A 15,729-nucleotide genomic window follows, 5' to 3' on the forward strand; every position below is an offset into this window, starting at 1 on the left:
CACACATACACACGCACACATACTGTATACCTGCCAGCCTTATGCAACCTCACCAGTGTCATATCTTTAACAGTGTAATTGTTGTGAGGAGGCACTCAGTTCATATTATCTCTCCTTTCAGACGGACAGATCCTTTCCTCCTGTCCTGCCTCAGTCTGCTTGAGCTGTAACTCATCTGTCACTCGGCCTTTAAACCAATCACATTCATTCTCACCAGCCTCAATGATCAAGCATAAACCTAATATATCTTATATATACAGCATCTCCTGCCTCCCTCCACTTGTTCTTCCCCTGTTACCCAATAACAATGTCCATGCTGTTCGCTGTGGGAGGGATTTCTCATCTCAGGCAATGAGATCAAAAGAAAGGCTCTGTCATTCATTTTGCTCAGCCCTCCTCTATGTGAACGCAGTCAGACAGCACAGAGGAGACAGACACACACACAAACACACACACACTCAGGTGCAGTGATGATGCGTGCTGGTTTCCTCCTCCTGCTCTTCCTCACAGGTAAGACAAAATTTAATTATGATTCAGTGTGAGGTGCTGATTAAATATTCCCCTCCATTTTGGATGCATGCCACAGTACGCCTCCTTCCTAACCTTTCATGCCATATTAGATATGAAAGAATGACTGTCAGTCCGTTCAGTCAAATATCAGTCCATTTGCTTTTTCATTAAGTCCATTTGTCTGACTTGAGAAAAGGATTAGTGATGTTGTTAATTGCTGCCATACTCTTGCTTTGCCATTTTTGAGACATAAAGTAACTGATGGTACAAAGCAAACCAAACTTGATGGGTTTTTTTTCATGCTTGACTTTGATAGATGACAGAACAGGGCTTTAATTGTGGTGACAAAGGAAATGAGAGTAATCGCTATATATGAGAGGTCAAATGTTTGTATTTAGCTGATAAATTACTGACTGCCACCAGACATCTGCCGATAGAATAGACATAGACTGATTACATGCAAAAGTTGATATTTTTATTACAAATATATTACATGAAAAGTGGAGCAGCTGACAACATCATCAGGGTCAGAAATTAAAGGTTGATAAATGTTTGCTGTAGCTGCTAATTGTTTTTTTTTTTTCCTACCAGCCACTTCTACCAACCACAGATTTTATTGCGCCTTTATGAAGACACTGTGTCTTTTTTTTTTTTCACTAGATAAGGTGTATTCTCAGAAAGTGTGCAGTTACCAGGATGTGCTAGACTACCTGAACCTGACCAGAGGTAATGAGGCGTTCACGTCGACACGGCCCGTTCTGGACCACACACACCTCACCACAGTACAACTAAATATCTACCTCTATTCTATTTTAGCTGTGGTAAGCCGTAAACTCATGCAGTGTGTATGTGTACATGGATGTATATGTGTGCTTTTAATTTAAACTGTGTGTAGTTTGCGTGCTGATCTGTGCTCGAGTGTAAAGTGTGTGTTTGTTCATAGACTGAGAAAATCCAGACCTTCATTCCTTTCATCTGGATTGAGATGGTGAGTATGTAATCTATACTCTTTCCCATGCTTCCCACTCTTATTGTCTTCTTAGAACATGTTGGAATTGTTTGCTATTTACATATAACACGACTGTTTATATTCTATTTTTTGTTTTTATTTGCTTTTGTTGTTTTTGCATCTATGTTCTATTTTTTTCTCCCCTGCTGTATCCTATGACATTTTCTCCTGCAACAAACCAATTTCCCCATAGGTTTCAGTGAAGTTTAATCTAATCTTACCTTGGTTTTGACTTTGACTTTGTCTCTTCTCTTGTTTCGTCTTTCTTGATCATTGTCTCCTGCCTTGCTGCTGCAGAATTGGAACAATGAGCTCATTTCTTGGGACCCTTCGCAGTTTTGTGGAATCAGTCAGATTTCTCTTCCCAAAAATATGCTGTGGAAGCCAGATCTCTTCATCTATGAGATGTGAGCACACACACACACACATACAGCACACACTAATTCATGATGAGCTGATGACTATGCTATACATTGCCTATTTTGTAGGAGGCTGAACTTGAGCGTAGTACTTGTAGTACAGTACATGACAGCTGCATTGAGTAAAGTATGAGTGATTCAACTGAACTGTAATACGGCTAATATTGGTATACGCTCTCTTTGTTTAGCGAGCAAGCTGACCTTATGTTTAGACTGACTTAAGTACACAGTGTGGTTATTATAGTCATTGAATTCACAGATGTACTTAGCAGAAGTTTGTTTCACCAGAAATGACTGCAGTGCATGGAAAAATTTGCTATTAATGGAACCTGAGAATCCTATGTGTGTTAATGTGTGTGTATGTGTGTGTGTGTGTGCTCCCAGGACACAAAAGGATGAAACCACCCTATACCCCTATCTGTATGTGACACACAAGGGAATTGTCTCCATTGAGGAAGGCATGAAGGTGGTCAGCTCCTGTAAGATGGACGTCCACAAGTTCCCCTTCGACACACAGCGATGCAGCATCTCCTTCAGCAGTGTCATGTACACTGGTGAGTGACTCAACATTTGTGTGTGTGATTTATCCACCTTAACTCGAACAAGTTGGACCTTTCATTTGTAGGCACCAATAGTAAGCCTCCAATTTATTCCTCCCTGCCTTCCCGGCTTCCCTCCATATCTCCCTCTCTCCACTCCTCAGTCGATGAAGTGCGGCTCATCCCTGTTTCCAACTCGTCTTGGGCCACACAGTCTTCTCTTGAGGTGATGCTGACCCAGGGAGAGTGGGAGTTCCTCAACCTGTTAGTCACCAACGACACATTGAGCTTCTATCGAGGGGACTGGGATCAGATAATATACACTGTACGCAACGCAAGAAGACATGGAAAAACAACACTTTTGAATTCCAACAGCAAACCCTTAAAGGAATGCTGTAAATTTTAGATGATTATTTTTCTTCACTACATACCTGTTGCATTAAGGCAACCCTTTAATAGACTCTTCTGTCACATTCATCATATTTACCTCAACATCATCCAGCCTGACCCTTGACCATCTCCTCCTAGATCACCATGAGGAGGAGGCCCCTCCTCCATGTCATCAACTTTCTGTTGCCCATCCTGTTCTTCCTGAGTCTGGATCTGGCCTCATTCCTCATCTCAGATCATCGAGGGGAGAAGCTGGGCTTCAAGGTCACCGTGCTGCTGGCCATCTCAGTCCTGCTGCTCATCTTAAACGACATCCTGCCCTCCATGTCCAACAAGACTCCACTCATAGGTACAACGCACACTCACACATTTAGCTTAACTGATTTCTTATTCATATCAGCCATAAGAGTACGTCTATTTTATTTGTTTTCCTCCTCCCAGCGACCTACTGCATTGTGATTTTTGCTCTGATGCTGCTGAGTCTCTTGGAGACGATCTTGGTGACGTATCTGATGGAGAAAGACTCTCCATCCCAGGAGAACCTCAGCCTGAGGGACGACTGTGAGGACGAACAGGACAAAGACAAATCTCATAACTGTGGCAGAGGTGATGAGGCTTACTATAATGTACAGAGAAAGAGGAAAGGTGACAAAGAGATTGTTACAACCAAGTTATGCAGAAGGTTACATTCTCTCTAACTGATTCTGTATTTCCAACTGATCTCTATCCATTCCTGGCCCTGGATCTCTCATTACCTGATAATGTAATGTGATACTAATATTCAAAACTGTGTAATTGCTCTGATTATTACGCCTGCCATCAATATGATCTTGACAAAAATGACTACCTAAACGCATCCTAATTATTTAGTTGGTTGCAAACAACAACACAAGGTAGGAAATATATATCGCCATCATCATACATCTCTCTCAAACCCTTTTCTACATGTCCATTGCTGACCCTTTGAGTTTTTACTGGGTCAGTTCAGTATAACCAACACTTTTGTATTTCCTCTCTTACGGTTGCTGTATTTTTCACATGAAATGTTACCAATATGGTATGGTAGGCACTCACTTACACACATTATTATTATTATTTGAAGCTGCTGGAGAACATCCTCTAAGTTTACTATGTTCCCATATTCCCTCACCGCTTTCAATCTAAACTCTGGATTCATACCATCTTTCCTGACGTCTTACCACAAGGGGGCGTGATCAAGCCATTTCAGCCTGCATTGTCAGAGAGACAGTGGTTTGGACTGTCCTACATTTCCCATTGCTTTGAAGTTCCTCATTGTGTTTGAGTTAATTGGTCTCCTCCAGCAGGAAGAGGGAGCTCAATCCTCACGCTTACAAAACTGATATGCAGCACTGATCATTTTCGTAGCAGCACCTCTAGTTTGTAACAAAGATAATTTTGTCCATGTTATCAGGTACCTTCCATCTTATAATGGTTTTACAGAGAGAATGAATACTCAGTAACTGTGTTTTTAGGTTGTTGGCTGTAATGCTTTTCTCAATACTCTGACTCAGGGTGTGCTGACGGTTATAAAACATGAATGGTGGTGAATTATGTTTCATGTATAACAACTAATGTGTCAGTCCTGTGTTTTCAGAGGGGAAAAGACAGACTCACTGTGCCTGCATCTGTGATGTGTCTGGTGTCAACACACCATGTCAACTACTTCCTGTGGCTGAAGAGGTTAGCATTGTGTTGCTGTTGAAATATGTAACTTTTGTTATACTTGTTGCCAGAGGTGGGGACTCGAGTCTTGACTTGATGCATGAAGAGAAGACTTGAGACTTGCCTTGACTTGGGTTCTGGTGACTTGGGACTTTAGTTTGACTTGTACTCTGATGACTTGAAAAGGTTTCTAAAGTCTTGACAGAAGATCTTGTCTGTTTGTGTAAATGACGTGAAAGTGATCAGATTTGTTCCACCAGACGACTGAATTTAAATTCTTTTCTCTGAATTTGTATGGAGTGATTGAATTTATTAAAGTTGAATCTGATTATAGAAATCAAACTCACGATGCTCTTAAGTTTTTGGTTTTATCCTATTAAAACCATATTGCTTTGAAAAGTCCTAGATATTTAATAAAGATAAGATATTAAATTGATACTGGACTCTTGATTTGTTCTGACTTGACTTGCTGTTCTACATTTAGACTTGAGACTTGACATTAATGACATGGACTTGACTTGGTTATATACATTTAGATTTGGGACTTGACTTGAGACTTGCCTCAAGACTTGAGCAAAGTTGACTTGGTCACACCTCTGCTTGTTGCAAAAAATAAGTGTCAAATACAGTATCATCAGTCTTAGCAGGAGAATAATCAACTTCAACATTCATCTGCCAAATCCAGGTTGGTAACAGCAGACAGACAGGTGAGACTGGTGTGTTACTGCTGATCCTGGAGGAGCTGAGGGAGCTGCAGAAAAGCCTGGCTCCGCTCGTCAGCAGCAAGCAGGAAGCAGGGAAGACCGGCTACTGGACCAGAGCGGCCAGAAGAATCAACACAGCTTTCTTCATTTGCTACGTCATCGCTGTCTCATTTTTTCTAATATTCATGTGTATAGAATGGAGCACTTAGAGATGACAAGAATGTTATATCATTGTTGGAGTTTTGTAAGCTTTACCAGTCACCTGATTATGTTCACCTGTATGTGTGACATTTTGTTTGGGTGAAAAATGTCAACTAAAGCATTCACAGTTGTGTTGTTGTTCATTCTCTGCTGTTAAACAAGGCATTTAACAGTTGTTGTTTGGTGCATTGCATTTATTATGATTGTTACTTTGCTGTTTGCCCAGAACACATGGAGTGTATATTGAGATGCCATTCTCACCTGTCTTTGTGTGTTATATGTATTCTGTTCAACTTCCTGCTCCCTACTGTGGCATTATGCTGTTAAACATCGTTATGGCCCAGTTTTCCCCTCAGTCTCTTTCCAACACAGCTCCTGCCTCCTCCTCTCCTATCAGACCATTAACAATTACTGTGTTATCCGTTGTGGGAGTGACCGCTAACTTCAGATGTCTGTTACACTGACCAATAAGATTAAAAAAAAGGTTTGTCATTCAATTTGCCCAGCCCTCCTCTAGTGTATAAGTGGCATTATTGCTGCAACAGACTTATTGACACTGTCAGACAGCAGGGGAAGGAGACAGAGATACACATTTGCTCTCTCCTCACATACATTACACTTCACATGCTGCTCTACACACATACACACTCACAGGTACAGTTAAAATGTATATTGGTTTTCTTTTGCTGCTCTTCCTCTCAGGTAAGCTATACTAATGTTCAGTATATTGCATGGTGTGTGAGGTGTTATCTGGAAAGTTCCTGCAGTTTGGATGAATGATAAACTTCTTTCCTAAACATTCTGGTGATGAGTGCTGATAACTTGAAAACTTAATTAAACAGCAGTGCCTTATCACTTTATTATATGCTGTCTTACTAAAAACTCTAAGGGTAAGAAACTGGAAAGATGTAATGGTTTTCTGTGTTTCTATGCTCTGTTTTTTTTTCTATTTGCATGCCACTGTTTGGCTCCAGCAGAAAGGGTTTATGGTGATGAAACTAATCAGTAGCCACAATAAGACATCCAGTGTGAAACTGTCTGCAGTAAATGTCTTGTTGACAACATGTATTTCAGGGTTTTCTGATTAATACCGAATACCAAATATTTTTAAAATGAGAATTGTAAAAGATGAATATGAAATTATCATTATTTCTTTTCAAAATGACCTTTTAACAGCTTATATTTACAATCAAGGGCCATTAGATTGCATTAGATTAGAAGCATCTTGGGAGAACCGAATCAAGCTTTTAAACCCATAGCTGGGTAGAAATGCGTGCTGCTGGCCTTGATTCGATCAACATGCAACATTTGGTGGTATAGCAGCTCTAATGGAGAGCCTTAATTGAACTCAAAGGACTGTAAAATGCTCATATTTAACCATCAATCAGTGGATTGATATAGAGCGAATATCCCACATCTGCCAACGCCCAAACTGTCAGAACTCATAATGGCCTCTCTGTGACCACAACCAGCACTACTTGAAAGGATTTTGGCTTTCAGAAGTGACTGACTTTCAACCATGGATTCATACTCAGAGCAGGTAACAATTTGCAGGGTGTCTGTAGGATAGGCTAATGTTGCATACTTAGGAGACAAGTACATAAATAGATTGAACTAAAAGAGCACATAACTTTGACCTCAAGACAAATATAGGGGCAAGTAAATTGTAGTTTAAAAGCAAAATTTAGAGCTTGAAAATCAGCATTGAATTTCCCTGTTAATTCTGCTGATGTTTTAAGAATTTATATACATATAAGAATATTTTCTCCCATAGAGAAACTGTGTTGATATTTTGGCTGTAGATGGGGTGTCCTCTCAGAGTGGCTGTAGTTACCAGGATGTCTTGAACTACCTGAACCTGACCAAAACTAATGAGCTGTACACAATGACACGGCCCGTTAAGAACCACACACAACCTACAGTGGTAGAGCTGGATGTCACGCTCTATGCCATTCTAGATGTGGTAAGTGGTTTAAGGCTTTCAAATCATGTCCATTTGTTAGTGTATCTGTGTGTCTGTGTATCAGTGTGTGTTGTCGTGTATAGAATCTGTATGTTTATCTGAACTTGAATATAGTTTGCTGCACAACAATTTTTAATTGTTTAATTGTTAATGGTTTGTTCACTCATGGAGCTGCTATGGCTCTAAAATGTTAAATTAACTGGTGGGTGTGGACACTCTCAGAGTTGAATTCACACTGATGATTTTGCTGTGTGGGGGTCATTATGCTGGTTGTGCTGCCATGTTTGCTGGCCTGAAAGATTCTAACACATATTTGTTTACTCATAGATTGAAATCGACCAGAGATTCGTTCCTTACATCTGGGTTGAGATGGTGAGTTCTCTCAATGGCTCAGGATGATTCACTTTGTTTAAAACAAGTGATAACACGATGCATCTCTGACCTCTCCCTGTTAGGAAACTCAAGTGCCTTTCTTTTTCTGTCACTCCCACATTACTATTGCCCCTCTTTCTTGTTTTCCTTGTTATTTACTTTTTTCTTTCATTGCTTTCATTTGTTGGGAATTTTCCTCTGGTTTTCTTCTGTAGTATTGGAAGAATGAGTACATCTCCTGGGAGTCGGATGAGTTCTGTGGAATCGATCAAGTTACTCTTCCTGTTGAAGCTCTGTGGATGCCAGACATCAGTATTAATGAGATGTAAGTGTGAATGTATGCGTGCGCACATGCATACACACATACACACACACACACACACACACACAATGTTTATATTCAATGAAATAGTCATTTTTATTGTGTCACGTATCCTTACTGTACAATGACTTCTAAGTCTGAAACCCATAAACATCACCAGACTCTTGTCATACCCTCTCTTTGTAGAGAGAGGAAACTGGCTATATTGTTTACTTTCTGAATATAGCATTAAATGCATATATTTCATATCATATCACACTGTAGATTTAGTTATGCAGTATTCCATAAAGAAAGAGGCATCCATAATATATTGATGCAAGCAAATTGCCAAAATGTGTGTCTGTGTGTTTGTGTGTTTGTGTGTGTGTTTGTTTTCTTCTAGGACAGAGAAGGATAAGGCCCCTCCAAGTCCCTATCTCTCCATTAATAGCTATGGGGAGGTCCATGTTAAGAACGACCAGGTGATGGTCAGCAGCTGCAAGATGCAAATCTACAATTTTCCCTTTGACACCCAGAACTGCAGCCTCACATTTAGCTCGGTCATGCACTCAGGTGAGGGAGAGGCAATCTGTGTGTCCAAGTGCGCGTGTCTGTGTGAGTGCTGCAACAATTTTTATGGCTTATTGTCTACGTCACACACACACCACCAGGCACCTGGGTTACCTCAGTATTTCCTTCTTTCCTGCCTCAGACAAAGAACTGCAGCTCCAACCTCTCGGCGGCTCAAAGTTTACCACAGAGTGGTCCAAAATGGTGATGCAGGGCGAGGATGAGTGGCTGTTGGTCAACGTGGCAGTCGAACCCTTCAAAAGCTACGTACAAGGGGATCGTGACTGCATCAAATACACTGTACGCATTACAAGATGGACACATGAGCAGATTAGTTCAGATTAGTTGTTTTTTCCAACACAAATGCTAAACAGTTGCTTTGGTTGCATTCGTCAAACCCGCCTGAAGTCCATCCAGCCTGACCCTTGACCTTCTCCTCCTAGTTCACCATGAAGAGGAGGCCCGTCCTCTACGTCGTCAACTTCCTGTTGCCCATCCTGTTCTTCCTGTGTCTGGACTTGGCCTCCTTCCTCCTCTCAGACAGTGGGGGGGAGAAGCTGGGCTTCAAGGTCACCGTGCTGCTTGCTGTCACGGTGATGCAGCTCATCCTCAACGACATTCTGCCTTCCACGTCCAACAGGATTCCACTTATAGGTAAAGAGCTCCGGCTCGGTCGTTCATATGAACAGGAACAGTACATACTGATATAGAGAGTAGTTATTTGTGTGTATTAATGATACTGCTTGCTCTTCACAGCGTCCTACTGCATTGGGATTTTTGCTCTGATGCTGCTGAGTGTCCTGGAAACGATCTTGGTGATGTATCTGATGGGGAAAGACTCTCCATCCCAGGAGGAGGCAGACGCTGGCCACAGCCTGAGCGAGGACTGTGGAGACAAACAGGACAGGGGCAACTCCCATAACTGTGACAGAGGTGAGACCCACTATAACAAAGAAAAAGAGGAACACTCATATATTGATGTGCCAGACCACAAAAAGATTAGTTATCTTCCAGACAGTTATCAGGTCAATTTGTGCAGAGGCCAAGAGGCCACTCCATTATTTTTATTTCTATCATAATGACTACATTCATTTATTTTCTGTCACATGCAAACTTATAATACATAATGGTGAATCGTGTTATTTTGAATATTGTAATCATCCTTGTGTCAAACCGATCCTTTCAGAAGGGAATAAATGGACTCGCTGTTCATGCCTGTGCGATGTGTCTGGTGGCGACACACCGTCTGAACTACTGTCTGTGGCCAAAGAGGTTAGGACGGGGTTGCACTTCAATTCTGGTTCACAAAAAGCTCAATGTCAAATGCCTGCAATCTTAGCAGGGTCATAATCCACTTCATAAACCTTAATCTCCCACATGTCTCTTGTAGGGTAGTAGCAGCAAACTGACAGGAGAGTCCCATGGCTCGGAAAGTCTCTCCGAGGAGCTGAGGGAGCTGCAGAAAAGCCTGGCTCTGCTCCTCAGCAGCAAGGAGGAAGGAGGGAAGCCCGGCTACTGGACCAGAGTGGCCAAAAGAATCAACACAGCTTTCTTCATTTTCTATGCCACAGCAGCCTGTGTGTTTTTAGCCACCATCTTTATAAATTGGAGTCTTGCATAAAAAATGTTAGCTAGATAATGAAAAAAGCATGATTTAAAAGCTTTGCAACAGCATCGAACTGAACTGAATTACTGTTTATTTATTCTGATGTGACTCAGGGCTGGAAGAGTGGGGTTTTTTTGTTGTTTTTTTGCATCTTGTTCCACTGGAAGAATTACACTCTAAAAAGCATAGCTACACTGACCTTAGCAACACTGATGAGGAAAAGAGCACATGGCTGTTCAGATATATCACTACACAGGTCTTCAAATCCATGTATACAAAAAGAATTTGGTGAAGCATATGCAAAAAGTCATTTCTAGGTCTTGACTGCAGTATGGAAAAAAAACGGTTCACAGACGTAGCTAATAGGGGCTGGGAAACATGACTGTCTGCATAAATCATATAGAACACTGGAAAAAATCTTGAAACCAGTTAGGAAATGAAGGTCTGAAAAAAGTATGGGATTTTGAAAGCAAAACTGTGTAGGAACCTATAGCCGTAATCCTATTTTAGTCTTTCAGTAGTATTGCAAATATACACATCTGTTATTACAGTGCAACAGATCAATTACTTGAAATATCCAATATTTTGACACTGTCTGTATGATATCTAGTCCTACATTAATGTGTCTTTAATATGTAACATACAAAGAAGGGCTCCTATTAAAAACATGTAGTCATAAAAATAGCCATCAAAATGAAGCATGTTGGTATATATATGCAAATGTTCTCACAGGTTCCTTAGATTCCTGTAGGAACCGTATGAAGTTCCTTTAAGATTCCCTTCAAGTATGGGAGGAACTGTTGCAATGCAGTGTTATTAATGGCTTTTGGATTCATAAAATGAATCTGCATATGATGCTGCATGACGCATGCTGATACTGCGTTGGGGTATTTTTTGAATAATTTATGGAAAATTAATTTTCTTTCCATCCAGCAAATGAAAAACAAACAAAAGGAAATTGCACATCTACATATAAATATGCATATAGCCAACATAATGTATTCATTTAATGGAATGAGTGTCCTATGAACTGTTCTACATACCGGCTTGGATATGTATCGGACGCTTTCTGCTGTGGAAATAAAGAATAAAAAAAAAACTTAAACAATGCCCTCTAACATTTCCCATCATTTTACTTGATCAAACTTCCTCTCTAATAAAATTCTTTACTTTGAGAACAAACTTGCTGTATTGTTGTTGTACGCTGTTAGAAGGGGGAGTAATGAGACACAAGGCAAATTCATGTCAGTCAGTCAGTCAGTCAGTCAGCCATCTGTCACTTTGTGAGATGATACGCTTTGTGAGATGGCCTACAGAAGGTGTCTTTGACTGCCAGATGCAGTGTTACAGGCAAAAAATCAAAAGTTGGTCATTTTATAGAAATTGATCTAATTTGATCTCTAATGCGATGTGTGCACATCATGTTTGTCATTTGGAGATGCACAGACCAGGCAGGGACATCTCCCTGCCACTCCCTACAGCTGGCCTTCGGGTCAGTTGATTGTTCCCCAACTCCTATCCTTCCTCCTGAGCCACAGCCAGAAGCTGCTCTTCTCCGCTTCCTCTGCCAGCTCTCTTGTCGCCTTCTGCAACTTGGCTCCTGTGACTTCTGTGTCCCTGAGGAGGCGTGTTGTCGATGTACTGACTAAGCCTCTGCACCCTACCTCGACACGGTAGATAATGGACCTCCAGCCAGCCTCCCTGCACTGTAGCTGCCTGCCGAGGTCAACCCTCATCAAGCCTCTGTTCGCTTCCTGTCTGCTAACTTCCAATACTTCTGCCAGCTTCTTCAGGACCTGGTCGTGCCGCCATCTATACCGCCCTTGGAACAGTGCGGTCTTGCAGCCTGACAGCATGGAGACTTGCATTGGGGGTGCTGCAGAGGGGACAGCTCTCCTCGTTGCCAAACCACTGGTATCCAGATAGGAAGATATCCAACTTCTGTAGTTTGATAGCTAGCCTAAAGCTAGGTAGCTGATATTTGCTAGCTAAGTTTGTAAACTTAAATATAATTTCACCATAGGCATATTCCTCCACCACAAGAACATAGCGGAGACATGCAACCCTCCGCTATGTTCTCTTCTATCAATAAAAAAGCTATTTGTCAGTTGAAAATCACAGTAGCGGGATCTGCTGTTGAATCTGTTCACAAACATGTTAAATGTCAGTTATCAGGTTATTTCCGTGGCCTCATTCAAATGAATTGGAAGTAACACTACAAACTTGTCCCAGCTGCATCCAATCTTGGTGATTAGTTTATATTATGGTTTTCATGGCGGACAATTGCCAAACAACCCCCATGTTAAAACTAAGTGGAATATTACTTTAAAGGTGAAAGAAAAGGTGAATTGGCTCAGCTTACCCTGAAAAAGAAGGAGATAGAGAAAGTCTTAAAGAAGACAAGAACAATGTGGTGTTAATTGAGGAAGAAACACTGTTTGTGTTTAGTAACCTCTGCAAATTTAAAGAGATCAATGCAGAATTATAGAGAGAGAGTTGGTTGGAAACTGCTCGCTCAAGGGTTTTGGATAGAAAGGAGAGAAGAGATACAGGTCTGTAGTTATGGATAGCAGCAGGGTCTAGGGAGGTTTCTTAAGAAGAGGCTTGACTCTGGCAGTCTTTAGAGCAGCCGGAACAAGGCCCGAGGACAGGGAGGAATTGATAAGGGCAGTGAGCAAGGGAGTGATTTCGGTGGAGATGGTTTGGAGGAGAGTGGAAGGGATAGGATCAAGGGGGCAGGTAGACCTGACAAGTGTGAAGACATCTTCTGGGGAGAGGGTAGGGAAGGAAGCATGCCCATGGACAAGGGGCAGAGAAGCAGATTTGGAGTAAGGAATAGCATTGTTAGTGACCGGATAATGGAGTATGTGACAAAGTAGGTGACAAGAGATCGTCAGGGCACTGCGATTTTCTCCATTTCCTCTCGGCTGCCCGAAGCTCTGCTCTGTTCTATGAGTTTGCAGAGATTCAGACAGCCGAGGAACGGGTGGAGTTGAGCTGGTTTAGTGGTGAGTGGAGAGAGTCTAGAGACGAGGAGAGAGAGGAGAGAAGACTAGTGGACAGGAGAGAGAACTGCTCGGCTGAGGGAAGCGAGGAAAGTATAGCAGAGGAGAGAGTGGTAGGTGAGAGAGTTTTTAGGTTGCGCCGGGTGGTGACAGTGTGAGTGGATGTTGAGTGGGAGGTGGGAGGTGGGAGGTGAGATGGGAAGGGAGAAGGTTATAAAGTGATGGTCAGATACAGGAAGAGGGGTAACAGTAAGGTTGGTGGTGCAGCAGGATCTGGTGTAGATGAGGTCAAGCAGGTTCCCTGCCTTGTGGGTCGGAGAGGTGTGAAAGAGGGATGACAGTGTAATGGTGCTTTTCCACTGCATGGTACCGGCTCAACTCGACTCGACTCTACTCACCTTTTTTGGTTTTCCACTGGCCAAGTACCAGGTACCAGGTACCATGTACCATATTACGTAGTACCTGGTACTTTTTTTGGTAGCACCTCCGTCGAGGTTCCAAGCGAGCTGAGGCGATACCAAACGGTGACGTAAAAACACTGCAGACCACTGATTGGTCAGAGAATCGTCATCGCGACACGGGACGTATATGCTAACGTTAGCTACCAGGCTAGCTTACCCTCTTGCGTCGCCTTGAGCAGCCAGAGAGCAGTCTGCTGTCTCGCTGCCTTCAGCCTCTTCTGAAATAAAAATCTGTCTCCTTGCTGTGACTTAACAGCCACATACCGAGAATCAAGAACACCATCGCTTCGATATCCTCCATTGTAGCTGTGTGTCGCGTTTCATGCAGCGTCGCAGCGTCGCTATGACGACCAGTTTGGGGGGTGGGGCACATTGAGGGGGTACTATCTGCAGTGGAAAACCAAAGTGGTACTACCAAAAGCGAGTAGAGTCGAGTCAAGTCGAGGCGAGTTGAGCCGGTACTATGCAGTGGAAAAGCGGCATAAGTCCACTTGGGTGAAATGAGGAGTCCAGTGCCTCCCCCCTGGCCAGAGGCTCTGGGGGTGTGAGAAAAATAATTTTCAGGTATGATCCAGATCTCAGTGAGGGCCAGAAAGTGGAGGAATTGAGATAAAGCATGTGCTGAGATGGTCTCAGTTTTCTTAACTGCCTACTGGCAGTTCCAGAGTCCTCCAGCAATAGCAAGAGAAGGACTGTTGGTACGAGTTGGGTAAATACAATTACATGGGTTCCTACACCTGAAAATAGTGCCATGTCTACGGGGCCTATGAGCTGATTTTACAATGGGGATGGGAGAGAGACACATAGTGTAGCAGACAGAAAAGCATAAGTAGGAAAGGTAGTTACAAAAAACCCTAGCCAACCCTAGCCGTGTGTCCCTATTCTTTGGCCTACCCTCAAATGACTCCCGCAGATAGACTCCCTAGTGTTTGTGCGCCTGGAGTCAATCGAGCGCAGAGGCTGACAACAAGAGGCTGACACTGCAGCTGACACTGTAGAATGACTGTGCCCAAAAAGTACCAGTTCACCAGTGGAGTTCAAGCCACTCCCAGCAATTAACCAAGCACTTTGAAATTTAAATGGTTTCACCTAAACTAGTTTCAGCTAAACTACTCAGCACCAAACCAAACACTTTCAAATTAAACACAGATTTAACTAAAACAGGAATATAGCAAAGTAACAAACAAATAGCTCACCAAGTGCTGCTTGATCCCAACAAAAATTGCTCTACTGAACCACGCTGAGATAAAAACAGAAGATTCTACACTCCAAAATGTGTCTGCAGTTAACATTCAATCATCTCTTTCAACCTTCACAATTAGACTTGGCATTTAAGGCCTGGCATAGATGTGGATTGGTCTTCTTCATTGACTTATTTGATGATAATTCATTCAGATCATTCAGTTCTCTGTGTCAAGACCATAAAATGCCAAATAGCCACTATTTTCGATACATTCAGACTCGCAGCTTCGCCTCCAAATATTTTTTGTCCTACCCCAATCCCCCCCAGAAAGACCCGACACACCACATTCTTAATCTTAATCCATACAACAAGGGATTAATTTCCAAAGTGTACAATGTGATACAGAATATATATTCCCCTACATGGGACAACACAGAGGCTACTTGGGAATCAGACATAGAAGAGGAAATCTCAGATGAATTGTGGGACTCCATTATCTCACAGATTCACTCTTCATCTTTCTGTGTAAGACTCAATCTGATACAATTTAAAATATTTCATCGCCTGCATTTTTCCAATGATAAATTGTCCAAAATGTATCCATCTGTCCGCCCAGAATGTCCTAGGTGCCATCATACCCCAGTTTCTCTAGGGCATATGTTCTGGTCCTGCCAATCTCTAAGCAGCTTCTGGTCCTCAATCTTTGAATGTTTTTCATCTCTATGCAATACAACACTGAATCCTAACCCCCTTACTGCCATTTTGGGATATGGGATAGTCCAGTCAGAGGGGGGTCTCCTTGGTCACCATAGA

At 42.2% G+C, this 15,729-nt stretch overlaps 2 protein-coding genes across 2 annotated transcripts; both read left to right on the forward strand.

Annotated features, from left to right (window-relative positions):
- Positions 1 to 473: 473 nt before the first annotated feature.
- Positions 474 to 5,463, forward strand: LOC139665567 (5-hydroxytryptamine receptor 3A-like). The gene is made up of 9 exons (XM_071544619.1): positions 474 to 510; positions 1,171 to 1,331; positions 1,454 to 1,498; positions 1,817 to 1,926; positions 2,323 to 2,492; positions 2,642 to 2,802; positions 3,006 to 3,216; positions 3,309 to 3,526; positions 5,236 to 5,463. The coding sequence occupies exons 1-9, from the start codon at positions 474 to 476 to the stop codon at positions 5,461 to 5,463; spliced, it is 1,341 nt and encodes a 446-aa protein (XP_071400720.1).
- Positions 5,464 to 6,120: 657 nt separating this feature from the next.
- On the forward strand, positions 6,121 to 10,282 carry LOC139665568 (5-hydroxytryptamine receptor 3A-like). Its single transcript, XM_071544620.1, has 10 exons — positions 6,121 to 6,157; positions 7,258 to 7,418; positions 7,746 to 7,790; positions 8,006 to 8,115; positions 8,495 to 8,664; positions 8,804 to 8,961; positions 9,105 to 9,315; positions 9,418 to 9,594; positions 9,848 to 9,933; positions 10,052 to 10,282. The coding sequence occupies exons 1-10, from the start codon at positions 6,121 to 6,123 to the stop codon at positions 10,280 to 10,282; spliced, it is 1,386 nt and encodes a 461-aa protein (XP_071400721.1).
- The last annotated feature ends 5,447 nt before the right edge of the window (positions 10,283 to 15,729 follow it).

Source organism: Centroberyx affinis, unplaced genomic scaffold, assembly GCF_046629955.1.
Source record: "Centroberyx affinis isolate AG114_WGS23_722 - 3 ecotype Tasmania unplaced genomic scaffold, CSIRO-AGI_Caff_v1 ptg004623l_1, whole genome shotgun sequence".
NCBI classification, from domain to species: domain Eukaryota; kingdom Metazoa; phylum Chordata; class Actinopteri; order Beryciformes; family Berycidae; genus Centroberyx; species Centroberyx affinis.

What these genes read in the sequence shown, in the direction of transcription:
- LOC139665567 (XM_071544619.1), top strand. Translation starts at nt 474, where the DNA reads ATGCGTGCTGGTTTCCTCCTCCTGCTCTTCCTCACAG. An exon ending in GGGATCAGATAATATACACT is followed by an intron (nt 2,803 to 3,005) that starts GTACGCAACGCA and finishes ATCTCCTCCTAG; the next exon opens with ATCACCATGAGGAGGAGGCC. An exon ending in CAACAAGACTCCACTCATAG is followed by an intron (nt 3,217 to 3,308) that starts GTACAACGCACA and finishes TCCTCCTCCCAG; the next exon opens with CGACCTACTGCATTGTGATT.
- LOC139665568 (XM_071544620.1), top strand. Translation starts at nt 6,121, where the DNA reads ATGTATATTGGTTTTCTTTTGCTGCTCTTCCTCTCAG. An exon ending in TCTATGCCATTCTAGATGTG is followed by an intron (nt 7,419 to 7,745) that starts GTAAGTGGTTTA and finishes GTTTACTCATAG; the next exon opens with ATTGAAATCGACCAGAGATT. An exon ending in TAGCTCGGTCATGCACTCAG is followed by an intron (nt 8,665 to 8,803) that starts GTGAGGGAGAGG and finishes TTCCTGCCTCAG; the next exon opens with ACAAAGAACTGCAGCTCCAA.